Source organism: Heterodontus francisci, chromosome 2 (genome assembly GCF_036365525.1).
Source record: "Heterodontus francisci isolate sHetFra1 chromosome 2, sHetFra1.hap1, whole genome shotgun sequence".
NCBI classification, from domain to species: Eukaryota; Metazoa; Chordata; class Chondrichthyes; order Heterodontiformes; family Heterodontidae; genus Heterodontus; species Heterodontus francisci.
The window spans coordinates 32491252-32516661 of NC_090372.1; the positions used below are offsets into that span (position 1 = coordinate 32491252).

Consider the following 25410-nt stretch of genomic DNA (forward strand, 5'->3'; position numbering starts at 1 on the left):
GAGGGTGGTGAATGTTTGTAATTCGCTAGCCCAGAGGGCGATTGATGCTCAGTCGTTGGGTTTATTCAAGGCTGAGATCGGTAGATTTTTGTACTCTAAGGGAATCAATGTTATGGGGATAGGGCGTGAAAGTGGAGTTGAGGTTGAGGATCAGCCATGATATTATTAAATGGCGAAGAAGGCTCGAGGTGCTGTATGGCCTACTCCTACTCCTAATGCTTATGTTCTTATGAGGATGAATTATGACTTGGAGACATTGGGGGACCAACAGCCAATGTAAATCATAAAGGACAGTTGTGATGGAAGCATGGGACATAATGCAGGGTAGGATACAAGTAGCAGAGTCCCAAATGAGCTGATGTTTATGGAGGATGGCAGATGGAAGGCCATCTAGGAGTGCATTGGAATAGTTAAGTTTGGAGGTGCAAAGGCAGGGATGAGCTCAGACCTGAACCTGGCCAACTGTTAAGACTTCATCCATCGTGCTGCACTGCTGCAATAAAATATGAAGGCAATCTTATCAAAAAATATATTTTTGGCTTTCAGTGTGGGCAAATAAAAACAACTGCACTCTTCAAAGTCCAACAAAGGAAAGCTTAATTTTTCCTTGATACAATTGAACTGGTCAAGTTTGTGTGAAGTGGGGACACTTATAAACCAGGCTCACATGTTTCTCGATTTTAAAATTCTAATCCTTGTTTTAAAATCCCACCACAGATTCACCCTTCCTTATCTCTATAATGTCCTCCAACCCTACAACCCTTCCATATCTCTGTGCACCCACAAATATCTTTGTTCCACCATTGACAGCCATGCCTTCAGCTGCCTTTGAATTCCCTCCATAAACCTCTCTGTTTCTCCTCCTTTAAGAGGCTCCTTAAAACCTACCTCTTTGACTAAGTTTTTGGTTACCTATCCCAGTGTCTCCTTATGTGGCTCAGTGTCCAATTTTGTTTGATAACACACCTTTGAAGCACCTTGGAATGTTTTACTACTTTAAAGGCATGATATAAAATGCAAAATTTTGTTGATTTTTTGTATATTCTACACAATATCATCCTTTGTTCCAATTATGTCGTTTAGACACACCATAGTGCTGGCAAGAACCAAGAACTTAAATATTGCTATTCATTTTGCACATTGCACTCCAAATACATATTTCATTAAATCATGAAGATATCAGATCAAAAACGATTTCCTCAATCACCCCTATGTTCCCCAATGTAGAACTTTGGCAATGCCAAACCAAACAGATTCTAATACGATAACTCTAGAAAATATATCAACTAGAAATGACCAGACAACCCTAGTTACACAAGACTTCACATTCCTTAATTACATTAATCACTATCTTGGGCATTGAAAGTCTTCTTCATAAGTAACAGCTCATAAGACATCTTGCTGCTCCACTCTGTCTAAAATTGTCATTATTTTAGTGTTTGACAAAATTGTTTTGCATTGTTTGAAAAGGAAAATCTAGGGTTCATTTTATCATAATGACTTTAACTTCAACTGATTTGATGGTGTGTTTTGAAATTGTTGACGTCATTTTGCATGTAAAATAAAACAGAGTTGCCAAAAAAACATGAAGATGGTAGCCCTTTAAAATCATTGATTAAATAATAAACGTTTTTCAGGAATATTTGTGGATCAGCCTTTACATTAGATGAAATAAAAAGAATATCCTTATGAGGCCGGTTTATTCAGGAAAAGACTTAATCAACTTGCACTTTTGAATGGTGGATGAACATATTACCAATTATGACAGCTGCAAAATATTCTTTCTTTTTTTCTTTTGGGCCTCCTTATCTCGAGAGACAATGGATACGCGCCTGGAGGTGGTCAGTGGTTTGTGAAGCAGCGCCTGGAGTGGCTATAAAGGCCAATTCTGGAGTGACAGGCTCTTCCACAGGTGCTGCAGAGAAATTTGTTTGTTGGGGCTGTTGCACAGTTGGCTCTCCCCTTGCGCCTCTGTCTTTTTTCCTGCCAACTACTAAGTCTCTTCGACTCGCCACAATTTAGCCCTGTCTTTATGGCTGCCCGCCAGCTCTGGCGAATGCTGGCAACTGACTCCCACGACTTGTGATCAATGTCACACGATTTCATGTCGCGTTTGCAGACGTCTTTATTGCAAAATATAAGCAAAGCTATATAATTCAGAAGGTACCAATATAAATTATCAATGACAAGAATCTAAGTCTTGAAAGCTACTATCAAAATGGTAGTCTAACTGCATGAAAATATCAAAACATGTCTTGCCTCTTTGGGTATCCATTTATATTTATTAATGTGAGGGACGTCAATGGAGCACCTTTTAGCTTTGATATTCAATCTCGTAATTAAGAATTCACAGATCAGGCATAGTGCATACTAAATTCAAGTCAAATTCCCAAAACACTACTTCAGCATTTATCTACAATAAAACACATGTCGCTGCACTTCTGAAGTAACTTATTATACATGGAGTGCTTTGAAATGTTTCTAAGAAACATGCTGAGGTGCTAAATAAATGCAGATTTTTTCATCAATTCCCAGCCTCAGAAGAGGATCCCTCACCTAATGTGAAATTTCTATTTCCTCTGAGGAAAATGGTCCACTGTTGCCACTACTAGAGCTCCAGTTTATTTTCTTGGCCCAAAAGGGCGGCACAGTGGCGCAGTGGTTAGCATTGCAGCCTCACAGCTCCAGGGACCCGGGTTCGATTCTGGGTACTGCCTGTGCGGAGTTTGCAAGTTCTCCCTGTGTCTGCGTGGGTTTCCTCTGGGTGCTCCGGTTTCCTCCCACATGCCAAAGACTTGCAGGTTGATAGGTTAATTGGCCATTATAAATTGACCCTAGTATAGGTAGGTGGCAGGGAAATATATAGGGACAGGTGGGGATGTGATAGGAATATGGGATTAGTGTAGGATTAGTATAAATGGGTGGTTGATGGTCGGCACAGACTCGGTGGGCCGAAGGGCCTGTTTCAGTGCTGTATCTCTAAACTAAACTAAACTAAACCCTGTTATGTTAATCAGATAAGTTAAATTTCTTCTGGAGTCAGAAGCAAATTAAAATATACAAGTTGCTGATGCCAGCATTAATACAGTTCAGCTATGTTATCATTTCTGGATGGTCCCAAATGTTTGTTCGATCTCCAAATATTGGCAATATATAATAAAAAGAATAAAAGCAAAATACTGAGGATGCTGGAAATCTGAAATAAAACATAATGCTGGAAATACACAGCAGGTTTGGCAGCATCTGTCGAGAGAGAGAAACAGAGTTAACATTTCAGGTCTGTGACCTTCCATCAGAACTGGCAAAGGTAGGAATGTAATAGGCTTTGAGCAAGTGAAAGGGGTGGGGTGGGGGGCTGGGGAAGAAGAACAAAATGAGAAGTCTGTGTTCGGGCAGAGAGCAGGAGTGATTAAATAACAAAGATGTCATGGATTGAAAGACAAAGGGAATAGTAAAAGCTGTAGTAAAAGACAAAGCATTTGTCCGGAGAGAGTGTTAATGGCAGAATAGTGAATAGCTTTGTTGAAAGTAAAAATCATGAAAAACAAGTTTATGATTGGTACATGGTAAAAAAAAACAATCAAAATGGCTGTCATGCTCTGAAGTTGTTGAACTCAATGTTGAGTCCAGAGAGCAGTAGAGCGCCTAATCGGAAGATAAGGTGCTGTTCCTCAAGCTTGCATTGAGCTTCACTGAAACACTACAGCAGGCCGAGGTGAGACATGTGGGCAAGAGAGCAGGGTGATGAATTAAAATGGCAAGCAACCGGAAGCTCAGGGTCATGCCTGTGGACTGAGTAGAGGTGTTCCGCAAAGCGGTCGCCCGATCTGCGTTTATTCTCCCCAATGTAGAGGTGGCCGTATTGTGAGCAGCGAATACACTATACTACATTGAAAGAAGTACAAGTAAATTGCTGCTTCGCTTGGAAGGAGTGTTCGGGGCCTTGGATGGTGAGAGAGGATGGAGAGAGGAGGTAAAAAGGCAGATATTACACTTACTGTGATTGCATGGGAAGGTGCCGTGGGAAGGAGATGAGGTGTCGGGGGTAATGGAGGAGTGGACCCTTCAGAATGCTGACAGGGGAGGGGCAGATATGTTTGGTGGTGCATCATGCTGGAGGTGTTGGAAATGGCAGAGGATAATCCTTTGGCTGTGTAGGATGGTGGGGTGGAAAATGAGAACAAGGGGAACCCTGTCGTGGTCCTGGGAGGGAGGAAGAAGGGGTGAGGGCAGAAGTGCGGGAAATGGGTCGGACAGAGTCAAGGGCTCTGTCAACCACCGGGGGGGGGGAAATATCCTCAGTTGAGGAAGGACATATCAGAAGTGCTGTTGTGAAAGGTTGCATCATCAGAACTGATGCGACGGAAAAACTCGGAAAATGGGTTGAAGTCCTCACTGTATGCAGGGTGTGAGGAAGTGTAGTCGAGGTAGCCGTGGGAGTCAGTGGACTTATAATGGATAGACAGCCTATCCACAGAAATGTAGACAGAGAAGTCGAGGAAGGGAAAGGAAGTGTCAGAGATGAGAAGGTGAGAGAAGGGTGGGAACTGGAAGGGAAGTTGATGAAGTTTTCCAGTTTGGAACGAGAGGAGGAAATGGCACCGATACTGTCATTATGATAAAAGCAACTTTTATAATCCAACTAGTAACAGTTAATGAAGTCTGAGTAATGTCATCTAATAATTCCATACAATGTACTCTGGGCATTATCCATCCCCTGCCACCGTCCCCCCCATCCCCCCACCACCACCGCACCACATACTCTGGGAAACCCCAAACATACTATGTAATCTGGGCCCCCACTGCACCACCAACTCTGGACTCCACCACTCCCACTGCATATGGAGCAAGAACATTGCCAAATGTTCTTGATGGGCCGAATGGCCTCCTGCTGTGCCATAAATGGCTCTATGTTACAAATTGCATTGGAATGGCAATGATGTTGGCATTAACATGCTCAACAAGACTGCTCATGATTTTAGTGTTTGCATGTCAATAAGTCACTTCATGGCAGAATCATTTTGTAGTGCATGTAAAATGATTATCCTTTTTTTATTCATGGCATGTGGGTGTTGTTGGCAAGGGTAGGATTTGTTGCCCATCCCTAATTGCCCTTGAGAAGGTGGTGGTGAACAGCCTTCTTGAACCACTGCAGTCCATACGGCGTAGGTACACTGACAGTGCTGTTAGGGAGGGATTTCCAGGATTTTGATCCAGTGACAGTGAAGGAACGGCGATATAGTGCCAAGTCAGGATGGTGTGTGACTTGGAGGGGAACTTGCAGGTGATTGTGTTTCCATATGTCTGCAGCCCTTGTCCTTCTAGGTGGAAGAGGTTGCAGGTTTGGAGGCGTGGTGAGTTGCTGCAGTGCATCTTGTAGATGGTACACACTGCTGCCATTGTGCATCAATGGTGGAGGGAGTGAATGTTTAAGGTGGTGGATGAGGTGCCGATCAAGCAAGCTGTTTTGTCCTGGATGGTGTAAACCTTCTTGAATGTTGTTGGAGCTGCACCCATCCAGGCAAGTGGAGAGTATTCCATCACACTCCTGACTGCCTTGCAGATGATGGACAGGCATTGAGGAGTCAGGAGGTGAGTTACTCGCCACAGAATTCCCAGCCTCTGACCTGCTCTTGTAGCCGCAGTATTTATATTTCTGGTCTAGTTGGGTTTCTGGTCAATGGTAACCCCCAGGATGTTGATAGTGGGGGATTCAGCGATGGTAATGCCATTGTGTGTCAAGGGGAGATGGTTAGATTCTCTCTTATTGGAGATCGTCATTGCCTGACATTTGTGTGGCACGAATGCTCCTTGCAACTTATCAGCCCAAGCCTGAATGCGGTCCAGGTCTTGCTGCATATGGACATGGACTGCTACAGCATCTGAGGAGTTGCGAATGGTACTGAACATCGTACAATCATCAACAAACATCCCCACTTCTGACCTTATGATGGAGGGAAAATCATTGATGGAGCAACTGAAGATGGTTGGGCCTAGGACACTACCCTGAGGAACTCCTGCAGTGATGTCCTGGTTCTGAGATGATTGGCCTTCAACAACAACAACCATCTTCCTTTGCGCTAGGTATGACTCTAACCAGAGAAGAGTTTTCTCCTTGATTCCCATCTACTTCAGTTTGGCTCGGGATCCTTAATGCCATACTCAGTCAAATGCTGCCTTGATACCAGGGCAATCACTCTTACCTCACCTCGAGTTCAGCTCTTTTTTCCATGTTTGGATCAAGGCTGTAATGAGGTCAGGAGCCAAGTGGGCATGGTGGAACCCAAACTGAGCAGGTTATTGCTGTTTGATAGCATTGTCAATGACACCTTCCATCAATTGCTGATGATTGAGAGTAGACTGATTGCATGGTAGTTGACCAGATTGGATTTGTCCTGTTTTTTGTGGCTAGGACAAACCTCGGCAATTTGCTTACCATGACTAGTCGTAAAATTGTTTTCTCAGGGAGTTTTAATTCACAGCAATTATCGATTGATGGGATATTCCTTGAAAACATAATGGAGGGAATTTATGCTGTCCGCCACGGATAATTTGGTGGCATGCGGGGTGATATAATTAGGCAGGATTCCTGACGGTGGGATATTTTGGAAAAATTAAGTCAGTGGTGTTCCAGCATGGTGGCAGATTGCAGTTTTGCATTCATTTAAATAACATGAATACTAATTATCCTATGTATAGTTACGATTTAATCCTACTTGCCAAATTAAGTGAACGGTGAGCAGTATTCCTGTGCCACACAGTTCACAAATGTTTCAATGTGGCATGCAACAGTCGGATCTGTGCAGTTGAGCCTCAGGGCTGTGCTCTTCTCTCTTTAGCTCATCCGCTAAACTAATGCCAGCATCAGAATGGATGTTTGCCTCCAGGCTTGGCACCAGCGAGGGTCAATCTTCTCAGGCGATTGTGGCGAAGGCCTGGCGGGGGCTACAGGGAGGAGCAGGACAGGGTAGTCGGGGAGAGAAGGGTGGGGTTGATCAGGTGCATGTTCTTATGGAGGAGCAGGACAGGGTGGAGTGGAGCAGCCAGGTTGTTGAATGGTTGCTGTTGATGGTGAAGATGTATTTTGTTGGCTGCAGGGATGGTGGGTAGATTAGATCAGTACTGTGTGAAGATATTTAGCAAGGCCCTAAGGGAGGGATGAGTGCTGTCGACACCGGGGAGTTGTGGCGCAAATTGAGGGTATTGGCTAGCAGAGAGAACGGTCACTGTCAATGGGGGCAAATGGATTCTGTAGCAGGGGGAAGGTCAAGACTAATGGATGGGTAATTGGCAGTTTCATATGGAGGGGATCGGGACTCAGTAACAATGGTTGGTTCGATGTGAGGAAGTTCAAGGGTCAGAGTCGGCATGTCGAAAATAACAGGGGTAGGAACGACGGGATAAGATGGTATGAATATATTGATGATTACGCTGTGCACGGTAATGGGGGGAGGCTCAATGGTAATGGAGGGAAGGGTAACGGTAACATTGGGTGGGTCAAGGGTAATGGGTTCAGGCTGGTAGGTTGCAGGAGGAGGTTGGAAGGTGGGGAGACTTGCCGTGAATTCCATGCGCACTATTTTCTCCAACGATAATGGGAACCATGTGGACACTCAAGGACAGCAAGGAGAGTGGGAGGAGGCAAGCAATAGTGGGTGTGTCTTCTATCTGGCTGTAGTTTGAAGGCAGATATAAGGGAGCTGTTCATTCCCTCAGTGTTTTAGCTCACAAGCAACAGAGGGCTGAATCGCCCCACTCTGCTGATTTATTGCTCAGAAAAATCACAGCAACATACACCCAATTCGTCTAGTACCACAGGAAGAAAAACAAAGAGAGAGACTAAGGAGGGCTCTTCTCCCTCAACTCATGATGCCTGAATGCCAGCATCAGGCAGAATAGGAAGGTTCGGATGCTCTGAATGATAACATCAAGGAGCGGCCTAATCGAAGACAGGCACTGGCATGTCATCGTATGCTCAGGACAAGGACAAATTACTTTCAAATGTCAGAGAGGCAATGCCAGAGACGCCTAAGGATGTCACCTGAAATGGTCGCAGAAAAATGTAGGATCCTGCAACATGACCTGCAGCCGCTTGGCTTCAATGGGAATCCCATGCCAGTTGCCCTCAAGGTAACTGCTGCACTCAATTTTTTCTCCAGCGGCTCCTTCCAGGGATCCTCCTTCTTCTTTGGCCTCCTTGTCTCAAGAGACAATGGGTATGCGCCTGGAGGTGGTCAGTGGTTTGTGAAGCAGTGCCTGGAGTGGCTATAAAGGCCAATTCTAGAGTGACAGACTCTTCCAAAGGTGCTGCAGATAAAATTGGTTGTCGGGGCTGTTACACAGTTGGATTTCCCCTTGCGCTTCTGTCTTTTTTCCTGCCAATTGCTAAGTCTCTTCGACTCGACACACTTTAGCCCTGTCTTTATGGCTGTCCGCCAGCTCTCGCAATCACTGGCAACTGACTCCCATGACTTGTGATCAATGTCACAGGACTTCATGTCGTGTTTGCAGATGTCTTTAAAGCGGAGTCATGGTCTGATACCAGTGACGAGCTCGCTATACAATGTGTCCTTGGGGATCCTGCCATCTTCCATGCGGCTCACATGGCCAAGCCATCTCAAGCGCTGCAGGCTCAGTAGGGTGTATATGCTGGGGATGTTGGCCGCCACGAGGACTTCTGCATTGGAGATAAGGTCCTGCCACCTGATGTCAAGGATTCTCTGGAGGCAACAAAGATGGAATGAATTGAGACGTCGCTCTTGGCTGACATACGTTGTCCAGGCCTCGCTGCCGTTGAGCAAGGTACTGAGGACACAGGCTTGATACACTCCGACTTTTGTGTTCCGTGTCAGTGCGCCATTTTCCCACACTCTCTTGGCCAGACATAGCAGTGGAAGCCTTTCCCATGCGCTTGTTGATTTCTGCATCGAGAGACAGGTTACTGGTGATAGTTGAGCCTAGGTAGGTGAACTAGGTAGGGATCCAAGAGCGACATATGTGGCATCTTGTAGTCTGCAACTCACAGGTGTATCAAAGAGGTGACCAATGCCCTTTTTCGACATACCAATGATTTCATCTACTTACCTGTAGACGAGGACAGCCAGGCAGCAAGGTCTGCAGCCTTCGGCACCATCGCTGGTTTCCCTAGAGTGCAAGGGGTGATTGAATGTACTCATGTGGCCATTAGAGCTCCCTGAGACCAGCTTGTTACATTTATCAATCACAAAGACTCCCACTCTTTAAACGTACAGCTGGTTTGCAACCACAGGAGAAGAATCATGAATGTTTGCTTATGTTTCCCAGGGAGCTGTCATGACTCCGACACTGAGTAACTCTCAGCTGTCAGCAGTTGTCGAGAAACCAGCCAAAGTGGACGGATGGATCCTGGGTGACAAGGGTTACCCACATTGTGCATGGTTGATGACACGAGTAAGTTATCCCCGAAGCACTGCTGAAGAGTGGTACAATGTAGCTCACGCATCCACCAGAACCACCATTGGCATGCTGAAAATGCGATTCCGTTGCCTGACCAGTCTGGAGAGGCTGTTCAGTACATGCCACAGAGGATGTCACAAATAATCGTTGTCTGCCGTGCCTTGCACAACCTTGCAATTAGACGCAGCAACATTCCGCAGGCGCAGGAACACCAGTCCTCCTCAGATGAGGTTGAGGATGAGGACAACAATGCCAATGATGCCGTCATCGATGAGGGTCATGGAGAGACATGCAAGGGATATCAGGGAGAACCTAATTTATGCACGTTTCAGCCAACAATAAGCCACATGATCAAGGAACGTTGGGAGGAGAAACATAACAAAATCCCCACAGACATTCCCTTTTGTCTGAGGTCTTATTCATCTCTGCAATCTTAACAAAGCATTGCTGCACTTTCAAGAAGGTGGGGGAAGGCAGAAAAAAGGTAACTATAGGCCAGTCTGTTGTGGGGAAGGTGTTAGAATCAATCATTAAGGAGGCTGTAGCTGGGCACTTAGAAAAACTCAAGGTAATTGGGAATAGTCAGCATGGTTTTGTGAAAGGGAAGTCATGTTTAACCAAATTATTGGAGTTCTTTTGAAGAAGTAACATGTGCTGTGGATAAAGGGCAGCCTGTTGATGTACTGTACTTGGATTTCCAGAAGACATTTGGCAAGGTGCCACATAAAAGGTTATTGCGCAAAGTAGGAGCTCATGGTGCAGGGGGTAACATATTAGCATGAATAGAAGATTGGCTGGCTGGCAGAAAATAGAGACCACGCATACATGATTGGCAAAATGTGATGAGTGGAGTCCACAGGGATCTGTGCTGGGACCTCAACTTTTTACAATTTATATCAATGACTTAGATGACAGGAGTAATGGCATGGTAGCTAAATTTGCAGATGACACAAAGGTAGGTAGGAAAGTATGTTGTGAAGAGGGCATAGGAAGTTGCAGACCGATATAGATAGGTTGAGTGAGTGGGCAAAAATCTGGCAGATGGAGTACAACGTGGCAAAATGTGAAGTTGTTCACTTTGGCAGGAAGAATAAAAAAACAGAGTATTAATTAAATGGAGAATGACTGCAGAATTCTGAGGTACAGAGTGATCTGGGTTTTCTAGTGCATGAGTCACAAAAAGTTAGTATGCAGGTACAGCAAGTCATAAAGAAGGATAATGGAATGTTATCCTTTATTACGAGAGGAATTGAAAAGAAAAGTAAGGATGTTATGCTTCATTTATACAGGGCATTGGTGAGACCACATCTTGAACACTGTGTGCAGTTTTGGTCTCCTTATTTAAGGAAGGATGTAAATGCATTGGAGGCAGTTCAGGGGGGGTTTACTAGATTGATACCTGGAAGAGTGGGTTGTCTTATGAGGAAAGGTTGGACAGACTGGGCTTGTTTTCACTGGAGTTTAGAAGAGTGAGGAGAGACTTGATTGAAGTATACAAGATCCTGAACAGTCCTGACAAGGTGGATGAGGAAATGATGTTTCCTCTTGTGGGTGAGTCCAAAACTAGGGGGCACTGTTTGAAAATTAGGGGTCACCCTTTTAGGACAGAGGTGAGGAGTAAAGCCTGGCTACCCGACTCGAACCCGACTAGACCCGACTACATGTGTTGGATTCGGGTTGGGTCGGGTCAAAATTCCGAATCCAGCATTCGGGCTCGGGTCAGGTCAGGCTGGATACTGCTTCTGGGAAGTCACTGGATCAGGCTTACCCATGATTCCCCACAACTTCAGCTGCAGGAATAGCCTGCTGCCAGAACAAATGAAGGAGATTCGTGTCAGGTCAGGTCAGGTCAGGTCGGGCACGAAAAAAATTAAAGGGCTCGGGTTGGTTGTGGTCGGGTCAGGCCCGGGTTGGGTTTTAATTTTATACCCGAGTTAGGCTTTAATGAGGAGAAATTTTTTCTCTCAGAGAGTTGTGCGATTTTGGAACTCTCTACCTCAGAAGGTGGTGGAGGCGGGGTCATTGAATATTTTTAAGGCGGAGGTGGATAGATTCTTGTTAGGCAAGGGAATCAGAGGTTATCGGGGTAGATGGGAGTGTGGAATTCAAGACACAAACACATCAGCCATGGTCTTATTGAATGGCGGATCAGGCTAGAAGGGCCAAATGGCCTACTTCTGCTCTTAATTCATATGTTCGTATGTGATTGGCTATGATGAATGCGACTACACACCATTGCAAGCAGCATTAAGTTATGACTGTAGAAAACAAAAGTAAGGCATGACAGTATTGGAAAAAGTTATTAATCATCAATAGGAAAAAAGCCATCATTGTAGAGTGAAGGCTCAAATTCCAATGGGATATGGATACTGGTCATTTCCTGAGATGCTTTGCAAGCATCATTGCATTCCTACCATAGGCCTCCAAAAACCTCTTTGTATCTATTTGTAACCAAGCAAAACATTACCAAGAGTGGATCAAATTTTGCATGAAATAAAAATGTATTAATAAATTTTCTCAATCATGGCAATTTGTACAGCACCCATGTAATCAAAACTCTTTCAATTTCCTTTTTCTCCCACTACGTCTAAGTGCTACCCCAAAATTAGCAGCTGAGGTGTACTCAGTGCACTGCCCCGTTGCTGTGGATGACTGTGGCAGGCGTCCTCTGGAGGTACGGGGCCTTGATGGCTCCATCCTACTGGGGGTCTGCAGCAATGGTGCTTGAATATCCCCCGTGCATTCGCCTGCTGGAGGTAAGGGGGCCAATGTCAGGAGGTGGTGGCAGGTAGGGGGGAGGACCAGATGCCACTTACCCTGGGGATGTCCTGAGAGGAAGGCCCCGGGGCAGCTGGCACGCGTTCCTCCTCCATCTACGTGCACGATGGTACCTGCCTGTCTACAAGGGGAAGGAGCACCTGGAGGGAGGCTCAGATTCCTCGTCCCCCTCTTGCCTAGACTCTGCTGCATGGTGCCCACGGCAACAGCAATACAGGTCAGATCGCATACAGCTTGAGTGCTCAACCAGGCTCGCCACGGAGCTCGCCAGGCTCTTGACTGAGGAAGTCATATACTCAAATGCCTGGGATATGGCAGACATCATGGCTTGAATGGACTCCTCCGTGGCACGTGGAAAGCCATGGATGACCAGGCATCTCCGACATATTTTCCACATGGTTCTGCTGCACATCCAGCAGACCTCTCGTAGCTACAAAACAGAGGATCATTATGAGCGTGGGGCTGAGCAGGGGTCTGGTCCACAGCAGTCTTCTGGTTGTCAGGGGACATAGCTGGTACATGTCTGTGTCATGACTACCAGCTTGTGACCTAGATTCTGCCCTTACTCCCCCAGCAGACCATGTGGATGTATTGGCGCTGGCGGAGGTGAAAGAAGAGGCAGGTGACAATGCACCCTCTGGGGCATTGGCTTCTTCTTCCTCCCCAGAAGTGGATTCTTGGGCCCTGCAACATTCTGCGACTCGAGTATGGACACCTACAGTGGAGACACAAACACAGGCACATTAAGCATGTGCTTGACGTGAGTTCACACAATTTCCATCAGTTTCCACTAATGGCTGCAAGAGTGGAGATGCCACTCAGCGTTACACCTTGTGGCTCCTGCCTCGCCATCTCCGCTCGCCCTGCCTCCCTCGTGACCTCCAACGCCTCCTCCTCAGTTGTGGTCAGCAGCCTTATGTCAGGAACCCCTCCTCCCATTCTAGCAAGCTCACGCTGGTTATGGCTTCGTTTATTCTGCAGCAGACAGTGCAGATTTATTGACATGACAAATGATGCATCACAACCATTGCATATATGCATCAACATCACTCATTCTGCAGTGGCTTTCGCAGGACACATCCAATCACATAAACAATGCCAATCTTCATCTTGGCACAACATCATTTAGTGAATGGCACCAAGGCTGCTCACGTATTCCACTGCATTCCTTGCATATCCTGTGCCTTAAAGAAATGGAGCCATGGAAGAAAACAATGGAGCAGCCTCACCAGGACCACTTACCCTTGCCGATCTGAGCAAGTCATTGATTTGCTTGCGGCACTGCACCCATGTTCTAAGAGTCACCCTACGCTTCAAGACCTCCTCTACTACCTCCATCCAGGTTGCCTTGGTGAGGCGAGAGTCTTTGGACTCCATCTGCAGGGAAGAAGACCTCCTGCCTTTCCCTAACAGCCTGGAGGAGAAGCTGCAGGGAGGCATCATTGAAGGGGTGGCGCAGTGGTGAGCATTGCAGCCTCACAGCTCCAGCAATCAGTGTTTGGTTCTGGGTACTGCCTGTGCGGAGTTTGCAAGTTCTCCCTGTGATCACGTGGGTTTCCGTCGGGTGCTTTGGTTTCCTCCCACAGCCAAAGACTTGCAGGTTGATAGATAAATTGCCCCTAGTGTAGGTAGGTGGTAGGAGAATAGTGGGGATGTGGTAGGGAATATGGGATTAATGTAGGATTAGTATAAATGGGTGGTTGTTGGTTGGCACAGACTCAGTGGGCTGGAGGGCCTGTTTCAGTGCTGTATCTCTCTAATCTAATCTAAAAAAAACCATGGGGCAGGTCTCTGCCTATTGGCTGCCATGTCATTCACTTTGGCTGCAGGGAAAATAAATGATATGAATTTGGAGGTGACTTTTACAAATTAAGGGAGGCAAAAACATTTTGATTTATGTAAAGGCTTCAATTTAGGTTAATCTGAAGATACATGAAAGGAAAGCTGCTGATCCTTGAGGCTGCAAGCACAGAATGGTTTATATCTGTGACGATCCTGGTGCTTGGGGCAGTGATGGCAGGTTCCACCAATGAAAGGCCGCCCCTGCCATATGATCCCACGTGTTCCCCGTGCCCACAAAATCACGTGGGAAACTGGAATTGCAGTGGAAGCAGAAGTTACAACTTCCAGCCCCGCCGTTGGGAACACTGCGGCACTCATAAGATTCCACTGAATGTCCATCTGTACTCTGTGAAATGCCACTTTTATTGTCAATTATAACAATTCCTAAACATCACTGCCAGAGGTACAAGTTGGTAATGATTGTCTTCTATCTCTTGATTGAGTTCATCTATTTCTGCTGAAGACAAAAGCTACTGTGGTGTAGTGGGTATAATGGACAACATGGCAGTGGATTCGCAACCCAGAGGTTACGTCTTGAATTGAATAAAATCTTGCAATTTGTGGGATAGCACAAGCAAAAGGTTGTAAAACCCCAACTGATTATTTCTCTTCAGGGCAAGGAACCTAGCAGCCACATGATCTGGCTTATATGTGACTCCAGCCCCATATGGGGTTAATGCTTAATACCTTTAGGGAAACTTGGGATGGGCAATAAATACTTCATTGTCGGTTTTGCCCACATCTCAAAAGCATATTAAAAAATAAAATCAAGCTCTGTACCTGGAAATTTTGTGGTTGCTGATTTGTGATGTTTGGTAAAAAAGTTAAAACCGTAATCTGTGGGATAAGGACTCCAAGTTAAAAAGTATTGTGGTATTGTCCTGGCAAATTAAGGATAAAAGACTAACAGACTTGACTTTCAATCTAATCTCACTCCATTGTTTAAGTGTTATGTTGTACGATAGTCCAAGTCAAGGAACGTTTGCATATTAACTTATCCAGTTAAATCCCCTGGACCTGTTGATCGACACTCTAGGGTTTTAAAAGAGATGGATGCAGAGTTAGTGGATGCCTTGGTTTTGATCTTCCAAAACTCCCTCGATCCTAGAATGATCTCCATGAAACCCAATGTTCAAGAAAGGAGAGGAAAACAGGGCATGAAAGATCAGTTAGCCTGATATTAATAGGGAAATGGTAGAATTTATTATTAGGGACGTGGTAATAGCACACGTGAAAAATCACAATGTGATTAGACAGTCAACATGGTTTTATGAAAGGGAATTATTGCTTAACAATTTAGAATTTGAGGGTCAAACTAGCAGTGTAGCTAAGGGGAAACAAGTGATGCAGCATATTTGAATTTTCAGAAGGAATTCAATAAGATGCTACACAAAGAGGTTGTTACACAAGATTGGAGTCATGGAAATGGCAATAATATATCAGCTTGGATTGAGGATTGGTTAATGGATAGAAAACAGAGAGTAGAAGAAAAAGTGTCATTTTGGGGAGGGCCGGGTGTAAGTAGCAGAGTGGCACAAGGATCAGTGCTTGGGCCTCAGCTATTTGCAACTATATCAATGTCTTCGATATATGGGTTGAGTATAATATATTCAAGTTTGCTGACAATACAGAGGTGGAACAGTAAGCTGTGAGGAGGGTTCCAAAAGATACTGACTCATTAAATGATTGGGCAAGAATGCAGCACTCTCCCTGCAAGGTGCATTGTTTCCCTTCATGACACTTTCTAAACATCTTTGATGGCCGGAGAACTGACAGAATTTGAGTGATTAGTCTGCCACCCATTGGCGAATAGTAGCACTACACTATTGCAGATGTGCATACATGTAGAATTGACAGCACAGAAACAGTCTAATTCTCCACAAATGCCCTCAATTCCTCTCCTGAAAGCATTGAGCTCTTGTTGCAATATGATTTCAGTATTGGGCATCTTGTATTCTCTAACCCAAGGCGGCAATTTTAAGTTATGAACCATTCTTGCCCAATCATTTAATGAGTCAGTATCTTTTGGAACCCTCCTCACAGCTTGCTGTTCCACCTCTGCATTGTCGGCAAACTTGGATATATTATACTCAACCCATATATTTGACTGCTGGGAAGGGGTTTATAGTAAATTTGATCTTGACATCCACTCACGTCCTTCCAGCAGGGATCACTGGCAAGTATTCAGAATTCTGCCCAATTTCCCCCCCTCTCACATTCAGGAATAGTAAAGTCAATTATAACACCCTAGTTGACTAACCTCAAGTGTATCATTATGACACATTTGTATGGCTCAGCTATGCACCAGATAAGTTGGTTGAACCTCATTTTAATGCAGATTTAAAAAAAAACTAATTTAGATCAATGTAAGCAAAACTGATGAGTAAAATAGGAGATCCTTCTTAAAGGCGTGCGATATAGTTGGAGCAAGCAGGAGGGTAAGGGATTGACAAGTGCTACAAACCTGATAGAACTAAAATCAAGTATTAAAAAGGATGTTTGAGGAAAGATGAATTGTTTTTTTCTCCACAGATGCTGCTTGATCTGCTGAGGATGTCCAGCATTTTTTGTTTTTATTTTCAGACTTTCAGTATCTGCAGTATTTTGCTTTTGTATATTCAGCATCATCTTCGTATTAGTCACAGTATACATTGGGCCAAATGTAACAGGGTAGCAACAGAACCCTTGGGTTGAACACATCAATTGCTAGACAGAAATAAGTTCCATGCGGATAGTCAGGACCTACTAACAGAGATTAACTGCCAAGATTAGTTAATTAGTCTACAACAAACTTAGACATGAGGCAAAGAAATCAGTGAACAGCTTTGTCAGCCATAGACTCAGTCACCATTTCTGCCCAAGCATACTATACTTACCATAACTCATGTCTCAAATTGCTCATAACCGCAGTGACTTGGGATGATATATGATAAAATCACTATAAAATTCAAGTAATTGTATCCCAAAATATTAAATTAAATTTGCATTTGAATGAATCAACATTCTGTTGCCACCATCTCCCAGGGGAGCCTATTCCATAGAAGTATTAATCACTCACTGAAATAATGCTTCTGTGGATTAAATTTGAATTTAACACTCCTTGAAGTGCAGGCTGTGTCCTGTGGATCTACTGTTCTGGCCAAGATGAAACAGCTCATTGTGGTCTACATTATATGGTCTCTTTAGAATCCTAAAATCATATTAGAAGTCTTAAATTTCTCTTTTGCAGAAAGAATATGCTCAACATATATAGTCAGTCCACATAAACCAATCCCTCTATCCTCTCAATCATTCAGGTTGTCCCCTTCTGTATCCTATCAATAGCTGCAGTATCCTTTTTGTACGATGACCAGAACTGTACCGTTACAGTTGCAACAATTTATAAAGTGGTAGGATTACCTCACTATTTTGACACAATACTGATCTTTCAATACATCCCAAATCTGATTTGCTTAACTCACTTATCAAGCTTTGTTGCTATAGCTTCAGTTTGTTAGTCAGGGTCACCAGATAAAGGAGGGTCTGATGAAGGATCACTGACCTGAAACGTTAACTCTGCTTCTCTCTCCACAGATGCTGCCAGCCCTGCTGAGCATTTCTTGCTTCTATTTTAGATTCCCAGCGTCTGCAGTATTTTGCTTTTATTATACCACCAGATCTCTCTCTCTCATTATTGAAACTGTTGGAAGCTTTGCAAGTTAAAAGTCCAGACATCTTACCCCTGGTCAATACGTAAAGTGACTCAACCTGGGTTTTTGAGGCCAACCTATAACACAAAACTACCAATGAGCTGAAACCCAATGTACTGAACTTGGACTACTAGAGGATATTGAAGACACATGGATTATAATGGCAGGGAAGAAGGGGTCATCAACAACGCTATGCTTTTTGTACAGGCACATAAGCATCAAAACACTGATGCCCAAAAGATCTTAAAAGGACATTACTTCTGCTGCAATTCTTATACAAGATGGTAGATTGAGGATACAAAAGAATGCCACTGCTGCATTCAAAGGGTTAAGTTTGTTTGAAACCCATTTTCAAATGAAATTGAATTTAATACCAGTTTTAATACATTTCCCCCCCATAACCTTGGTCATCCAAGACTCGACTGTCCATGTCTACATCACCCCTGTGCTCACTGACCTACACTAGCTCCTGGTTCAGCAATACCTCCATTTTAAAATTCTCATCTTAGTTTTCAAATCCCTCCATGGCCTCGACCCTCCAAATCTCTGTAATTTCCTCCAACCAGATAACCTGGGAGATATCTACACTTCTCCAATTATGGCCTCTTGAACATCCTGATTTTAATCGCTTCACCATTGGGGGCCAGGCCTTCAGCTCCCAAAGCCCTAAGCTTTGGAACTAAACCTCCCTTTCCTCCTTTAAGATGCTCCTTAAAACCTACCTCTTTGACGAAGCTTTTGGTCATCTCCCCCCTTAGCTCATGTGACTGTCAAATTTTATTTGCTAATGGGGATGTTTTACTATGTTAAGGATACTATATAGAGACAGAGATGGCATCCTGAGCTTGGGTTCTGATGAAGGGTCACTGAAATGTTAACTCTGCTTCTCTATCCCCAGATGCTGCCTGACCTGAGTATTTCTAGCATTTCTTGTTTTTATTTCAGATTTCCAGCATCTACAGTATTTTGCTTTTATTACTATATAGAGACAGATTGTTGCTGAATTTTAATCAATCCATGAGCATAATATCTTTGCGATGGTTATGTATTTTGAAGCAGTTTAATTTTAAACTGTGCATACGATGGTCTTGTAATAATACAATAAAACATTAAGAAATGAAACTAGGTATAATAGCCAGATTCAACAGACAGGACAAAGATAGAGGAGAAAAAGAATATTGACCTACTAGAAATAGAAACAGTACAATAATTTTTGCATTTAATATTTTACAAGTTTGTTAGTGTGATATTACAGTACTTATTTGGTATACATTTAAAAGCTGTAAAAATGATAGCTGGGGCAACTATAATGTGAATCCTTTTCAATACATTCTATGATGGCATCCTGAGCTTGGGTTCAAAATCATTGTGTGCCAGTTATAAGTGTAATCCAAAAAAATAACCCTCTTAAAATTCATACAACTGGAGTTCACATATTCTTGTAGCACAATGTAGCTTAATGCACGGTGAACAAAAATTCAGGCCTGAACATATTTTAAGTAGGATTATTAAATAATTCAAAATGATGTTCACAAAAGACATATAATTAGTGGAGTTTAATAAATCTCTCAAAAATGGCCTGTGTAGAATCTTATTAAAATGCTTTTTGCTAAAGATAAATGTCACAGCCTGCAAGCATCAAGCAGGTAATATATAGCAGCATAATTGAAAATATATGTTTGAAATTATTGCATAGTGTGTTCTAGTACCTCTAAAACTCCAGTGTTTTAAACTACAGAAAAAAGTGTTCCCATATTTCAACTTGACATTTTCTGGAATCAGTTCATGAGCCAGGCCAACAATCTTAAGATCCATGGAGTGACAGCCCAATAGACTGGGTAATGTGCAGATCTCTTCTCAAGAGGGCTTGGTACACTTGTAAGTCAGTTGCCCTTGTGTGCAAACTTTACTAGTTGTTGGCTGGACTACTAAATAGAAATTGTTTCCTGTGGTGAAGGACATGAACTGAGACTTGTGCCATTGTTAAAAACATGCGTTGGCGGATATGGAGAAACATAATTGGTGGCGGCTATGTCATCATTCTGGACCCAGTTGGCTCTTCCTCATATATTAATATATTTTATAGGTCTGGTTTATAAATTCAGCTCCTCTTATTTGCAAGTAGTTGCTGTCCGCAGTTCCTTAATTCCCTCAGTGACAAATATTTTACAAATAAAATCCTAACCATGAAAGTTACAGCTATTCTTATGATCAGATGTTGAGTTCTTAGACCTGTAGCATTCTTTCAAAAGAACAGCTGTAACTCAATAAGCTCAAGGCAAAGCTATTTTTAACAAACATTATATCAAGGTCCTCCAAAATGATTTATCTTCCCTCTTTCACCAAATAATGTTACTGCTGGACCAATCTAGGACCATCTTTTCTGCTTTTAAACACATTTTCTTCAGCTACTGCTGTGCATTGGTTATTGCGTGTGTACTGACTGTTCAGGAACATTTAATGTACAAAATGACAAGAATTTGCACTTGTTCAATGCTCATAATGTTTCAGTCCCACTCAAGGACTTAAATGGTAAATAAAATTGGTTAATAATGATGTTCAATCTCCTTCAACAGGACATGAGGCCTGTAGCAGGCATCAGGTTGCCAGGTCCGCAGATCAACTAGAGCCCGATTCAGCTTCTGCATCCAGAGGTTGCGTTCATCCTTGGTATCAGCAGATAGCCAGTTCCTGGAATTGGTGGGGGTGGGTGGTTGGAAATTGGTAAGATTGTGTTAACAGTGTCATAAGAAAACATTTAAACTGCATATCATTATTCAATTCTTATATTGTAATTCATAGAATCTTACAGCACAGAGGGCAGCCATTTGGCCCATCGTGTCCATGCCAGCTCTCTGGAAGAGCAACTCACCTAGTCCCACTCCCCTGCCTTTTCCCTGTAGCCCTGCAAATTTTTTTCTCTTTAGATAATTATTCAGCTTTCTTTTGAAGGCCTCGCTTGAATCTACCTCCACCACACACTCAGGCAGTGCAATTCAGATCCTAACCACTCACTACATTAAAAAAAAAACTTTTCCCCATGTTGCTGTTGCTTCTTTTGCCAATCACCTCCTCTGGTTCTGGATCCTTTGGTCAATGGGAACAGTTTCTCACTATCTACTCTCTCCCGACCCCTCAAGATTTTGAATACCTCTATTAAATCTCCTTTTAATCTTCTTTTCTCCAAGCAGAACAGACTCAGCTTCTCCAAACTAACCACGTAACTGAAATTTCGCATCCCTGGAACCATTCTCATAAATCTTTTCTGCACCATCTCTATTGCCTTAACATCCTTCAGAAAGTGTGGTGCCCAGAACTGGACACAATATCCAATTGAGGCTGAACCAGTGTTTTAAACAGGTTTATCATAACTTCTTCATTTTTGTACTGTCTGCCCTATTTATAAAGCCCAGGATCTCTCATGCTTTATTAACTGCTTTCTCAACCTGCCCTGCAACCTTCAATGATTTGTGCACATATATCGCTAGATCCCTCTGCTCCTGTAGCCCCTTTAGAATTGTATCCTTTAATTTATATTGCCTCTTCTCCTTCTTCCTACTAAAATGAATCAACACACTTTTCTGCATTAAATTTCATCTGCCACGTCTGCCCATTTCACCAGCCTGTCAATGTCCTCTTGAGGTTTATCACTATCCTCCTCACAATTCAGAACACTTCCAAGTTTTGTGTCATCCACAAATTTTTAAATTGTTCCCTGCACACCCAAGTCCAGGTCATTTATACCTAGAAAAGCAGGGGTCACAATAGCGATCCCTGGGGAACCCCACTATATTCACCTCCTTCCAGTCTGAAAAACAACTGTTCACCACTACTGTTTCCTGCTACTCCGCCAATTTTGTATCCATGCTGTTACTGTCCCTTGCTGACAAGTCTGTTATGTGGCATTTAATTGAATGCCTTTTGGAAGTCCATGTACACCACCTCAACCGGATTACCCCTCTCGGTCATCAAAAAAAATCAAGCTAGTTAAACACAATTTGTCTTTAACAAATCCGTGCTGAAATTCCTTAATTAATCCACATTTGACCAAGTGACTATTAACTTTCTCCCAACTTATCGTTTGTAAAAGCTTTCCCACCACTGAGGCTAAGCTGATTGGCCTGTAGTGGCTGGGCTTGTCCCTACACCCTTTTTTGAATAATGGTGCAACATTTGCAATTCTTCAGTCCTCTGGCACCACACCTATATCTACGGAGGATTGGAAGATTATGGCCAGTACCTTTGAAATTTCCACCCTTAATTCCCTAAGTATCCTTGGATACATCTCATCCGGTCCTGGTGGCTTATCAACATTTAGTACAGTCAGCCTATCTAATACCTCCATCAACTTTTAGCCGATCCAGTGTTTCAACTACCTCCTCTTTCACCATGACTTGGGCAGCATCTTCATCCTTGGTAAAGCCAATTCAAACAAGTTTACATCCAATCACTTTTAACTTTGGCTTTGTTTCTCTCTCAACAGATCTAGTTAATTTTTCCTTACCCTAGCCACTTGTAGTGCTTCTCCAGCTGCCAGCTATGACGAATCAGCACTCTAATTTCTGACATAGGGAAATCATTTAACCAACCAGAGTCAAAGTACATTGATTATAGAAAATATGCTTAATTGTCTCACAAATACAAAGCAGAACTATGGTGGAGTGCAAATACATCATTCTAGTAAAGTGTATGGGCACACTGTTGTTTAAGCACGATACCTAGAAGTTAACGACTGCAATGAAATATCTATTACACAAAACAATCTGTATACAAAACTTTTTTTTTAACAAATTCTGTGATAAAGAAACTAATCTGAACTGAGGTTTTTTTTGTTTGAAACTGTGCACCAGGAGTACTAAGAATACTGTCTCTATCCATTTGCACCACATCTCTTCGACTATGGCTCTCAGCAGACTTGCTGCATCGTGTGCATCAGGTTTCCCGTCAGATACACATATCTTAGATATGGAATGTTGGCAGAGCTGTATCTAGTGATGTTCCCTCTCCTTCTCTTGCTCTCCAGTAAAAGGAAGTAAGGGAATAGTATTAACAGATAAGGGTTATTCCAGCTTCTATACAGCAAGTGAAAGGATCCTATTAAAACAGAAGACTTAGAAGTTAGTCCTCTTTTTTACTGCCTCTTCCTGTGGGGAATTTCATGGTCCACAGCAGCATGATTAAAATCAGAAGCACACTGTTCAAGAATTTACAAATGAAGACCACTGTCCCATCACTCCATGGTACAGCATTCCTGAGAGAAGCCCTCAAGTAAGATTGTGATCTCAACAGAAGTTAACAACAATAGGAATTGGAGTCAGCTGTTCAGCACCTCTAAATCTGCTCTGCCATTCAACTAGATCATGGTTGATCCGTACCTCAATTCTATCTACCCACTTGACACGCTTACCTAACAATAATCTATCGATCTAAGTCTTGACAACTTCAACTGTCCCAGCATCCATAGCCTTATGGGAAAGAGAATTCCAGATTTCTACTATACCTATGTGAAAAAGTGTATCCTGATTTCCCTCCTAAATGCCCTAGTTCTAATTTTAAGAGTACATCCCTTGTTCTGCATTCTTCCACCACAGTAGTTTCTCTATATTGTTCTAATTAAATCCCTTAATTTTAAACATCTTTGTTAGATCACCGCTCAACTTTCTAAACTCGAGGCAATACAAACCAATTTTATGCAACCTGCTGTCATAATATAACCTCTTAAGTCCATGTTTCATTCTGACAATGCAACGTACAGAGATTGGCAGTATTTTACCAAGGCACTGAAATTTCAGATTGAATTCTGCCCATCAAAAGTAGTTTGCCTTGTTTCTTACTTGGTGACACAAAGAGTGTTCTTGCACTGACTGACAAGAGTTTCTCTATCATCTTCTCGCTGAGGCCTTACAGTGATGAGTTCCAAAGTGTGGGGTCGAGCACAGAACTCACGGTTAGCTGGCTCTATTTTTCTGCTAGTACAATTAGCCAGATTTACACGGCCAAGAGGGTTCTGGAAGTAAATAAAGAGTTGTTTAATCACACCTGCATATACACATTAGTGCTCAATAAATCTTAAAACAGGATCAGCAAACATCTGGAGAGAACATTAAATTTAAGACATATTTCTGTGCTCTCTCCTCAATACAATATCTGATCAGTAATTGAAAAGATGTGTTGCAATTTTAAATTACATAAGAACAAAGAACAGTACAGCACAGGAACAGGCCATTCGGCCCTCCAAGCCTGCGCCGATCTTGATGCCTGTCTAAACTAAAACTTTCGGCACTTCCAGGGTCCGTATCCCTCTATTCCCATCCTATTCATGTATTTGGCAAGATGCCTCTTAAACGTCGCTATCGTACCTGCTTCCACCTCCCCCGGCAGCAAGTTCCTGGCACTCACCACCCTCGGTGTAAAAAAAACTTGCCTCACACATCCCCTCTAAACTTTGCCCCTCGCACCTTAAACCTATGTCTCCTAGTAACTGATTCTTCCACCCTGGGAAAAAGCTTCTGACTATCCACTCTGTCCATGCCACTCGTAACTTTGTAAACCTCTATCATGTCACCCCTCCACCTCCGTCGTTCCAGTGAAGACAATCAGAGTTTATCCAACTTCTCCTCATAGCTAACACCCTCCAGACCAGGCAACATCCTGGTAAACCTCTTCTGTACCCTCTCCAAAGCCTCCACATCCTTCTGGTAGTGTGGCGACCAGAATTGTACAAATATTCTAAGTGTGGCCTAATTAAGGTTCTGCACAGCTGCAGCATGACTTGCCAATTTTTATACTCTATGCCCCGACCGATGAAAGCAAGCATGCCGTATGCCTTCTTGACTACCTTATCCACCTGCGTTGCCACTTTCAGTGATCTGTGGACCTGTACGCCCAGATCTGCCTGTCAATACTCCTAAAGGTTCTGCCATTTACTATATACTTCTCACCTGTATTAGACCTTCCAAATTATCTCACATTTGTCCTGATTAACCTCTATCTGCCATTTCTCCGCCCAAGTCTCCAACCGATCTAGATCATGCTGTATCCTCTGACAATCCTCATCATTATCCGCAACTCCACCAACCTTTGTGTCATCCGCAAACTTACTAATCAGACCAGCTACATTTTCCTCAAAATCATTTATATATACTACAAACAGCAAAGGTCCCAGCACTGATCCCTGCGGAACACCACTAGTCACATTCCTCCATTCAGAAAAGCACCCTTCCACCTCTACCCTCTGTCTTCTATGACCAAGCCAGTTCGGTATCCATCTTGCCAGTTCACCTCTGATCCCGTGTGACTTCACCTTTTGTACCAGTCTACCATGAGGGACCTTGTCAAAGGCTTTACTGAAGTCCATGTAGACAACATCCACTGCCCTTCCTTCATCAATCAAAGCAACTTCATTTTTCTAATATATTTGTACACTATAAATGTAATCATACCTTCAAAATGGATCTCAAGTTAATTTTGTAGCACATTGCAAAACAATGCTAAGTGTGGCAGAGTTTCATTGGACCAGATATCAAACTTTTTTTTTAATGTAGTGCACTATTCTGGGCATTAGCTAATCCAAACAACTGTGGCAATTTCTGGTGCTTGCCGTTACTATTTACCAGAATATTTAAATTCGACCTAAAATCTACTAAAGGTAGAATCAGAGAACTCC

General features: G+C 43.2%; 1 protein-coding gene across 3 annotated transcripts in view; it reads right to left on the bottom strand.

The window, feature by feature from the left end:
• Positions 1–18834: 18834 nt before the first annotated feature.
• Positions 18835–25410, bottom strand: part of anln (anillin, actin binding protein) — a 113019-nt gene continuing 106443 nt past the window's right edge. For 2 of the 3 annotated variants that reach the window (XM_068056674.1, XM_068056667.1), the window contains exons 23-24: positions 23579–23751; positions 18836–20435 (exon numbers count right to left, since the gene is read on the bottom strand). In XM_068056674.1, coding sequence (XP_067912775.1) covers positions 20291–20435; positions 23579–23751 — 318 coding nt within the window. In that variant the 3' untranslated portion in view covers positions 18836–20290. Of the gene's footprint in view, positions 20436–23578; positions 23752–25410 lie in introns of all 3 variants that reach the window. The other variant, XM_068056683.1, reaches the window with a different exon arrangement.